General features: G+C 39.8%; 1 protein-coding gene across 1 annotated transcript in view; it reads left to right on the top strand.

The window, feature by feature from the left end:
* The first annotated feature begins 307 nt into the window (after positions 1-307).
* Positions 308-1,197, top strand: part of LOC112809855 (olfactory receptor 2T33-like) — a 6,108-nt gene continuing 5,218 nt past the window's right edge. The window contains exon 1 of the mRNA XM_025853233.2: positions 308-1,080. Within this exon, the coding sequence (XP_025709018.1) occupies positions 308-1,080 (773 nt within the window). The remainder of the gene's footprint in view (positions 1,081-1,197) is intronic.

Below are 1,197 nucleotides of genomic sequence, written 5' to 3'. Positions count from 1 at the left end.
AATAAATAAAATCTTTAAAAAAAAATAAAATAAAAAAATAAAAATAAAAATAAAGAAATTTTATTCATGATACCAATGAAGCAAACTAAACCTGAGAATTATTTGAAATGAAAATGAAACAAAATGGCAAAACTAACATTATGTCCAAGTTAAAAAGTCTTTGGAAATCACAGATGAAAGATTTAGAATAGGTTTCAACATTTTCACACAAATTCTTTTCATGAAGAATGTAATTGAAATACAGCACTGTAAATGATGAAAACTGTCATCTATTTTTTCATTTGCAGTGTCACTCTTGTTTGAAATCATGAAGATCTGGAACACCACCTCAGATTTCATTCTCCTAGGACTCTTTAACCACACAGGAGCCCACCTATTTCTCTTTGTGATGGTTCTGACAATAGCCTTCAGCTCTCTAGTAGGCAATGCCCTCATGATCTTCCTGATTCATCAGGATGCCCGGCTCCACAAGCCCATGTACTTCCTACTGAGCCAACTCTCCCTCATGGACATGATGCTGGTCTCCACCATTGTGCCCAAAATGGCAGCTAACTACTTGACTGGCAATAAGTCCATCTCCCCTGCTGGCTGTGGGTTGCAGATCTTCTTCTTCATCACATTGGGAGGGGCTGAGTGCTTCATCTTAGCAGCCATGTCCTATGACCGCTATGTGGCTATTTGCCACCCACTGAGATACCCCATTCTCATGAGCTGGCAATTATGCCTGACAACGACTGTGGGGTCTTGGTTCCTGGGGGCAGCTGATGGGCTTATGCAGGCTGCTGCTAGCCTGAGTTTTCCATTCTGTGATGCACACGAGATCAATCATTTCTTCTGTGAGGCCCCTACTCTGGTGCATTTAGCTTGTGTTGACACAGTTGTTTTTGAGTATGTGATGTACATCTGCTGTGTATTAATGCTCCCAGTCCCATTTTCTCTCATCCTGATTTCCTATAGTCTCATCCTTGCTGCAGTTCTTGAGAGGCATTCTAGAGAAGCCTGCAAGAAGGCTTTTGCCACCTGTTCCTCACAACTCTGTGTGGTGGGACTCTTTTATGGACCTGCTACTTTTATCTACATGAGACTCAAATCTTTTTTTTTTTAATTTTTTTTTATTGTTATGTTAATCCATATATTACATCATTAGTTTTTGATGCAGTGTTCCATGATTCATTGTTTGTTCATAACACCCAGTGC

This window comes from Callorhinus ursinus, unplaced genomic scaffold (assembly GCF_003265705.2).
Source record: "Callorhinus ursinus isolate GAN/ISIS: 27379988/994484 unplaced genomic scaffold, GSC_fseal_2.0 scaffold105, whole genome shotgun sequence".
Classification (NCBI taxonomy): Eukaryota; Metazoa; Chordata; class Mammalia; order Carnivora; family Otariidae; genus Callorhinus; species Callorhinus ursinus.
This window is presented reverse-complemented; position numbering and strand designations above follow the sequence as displayed.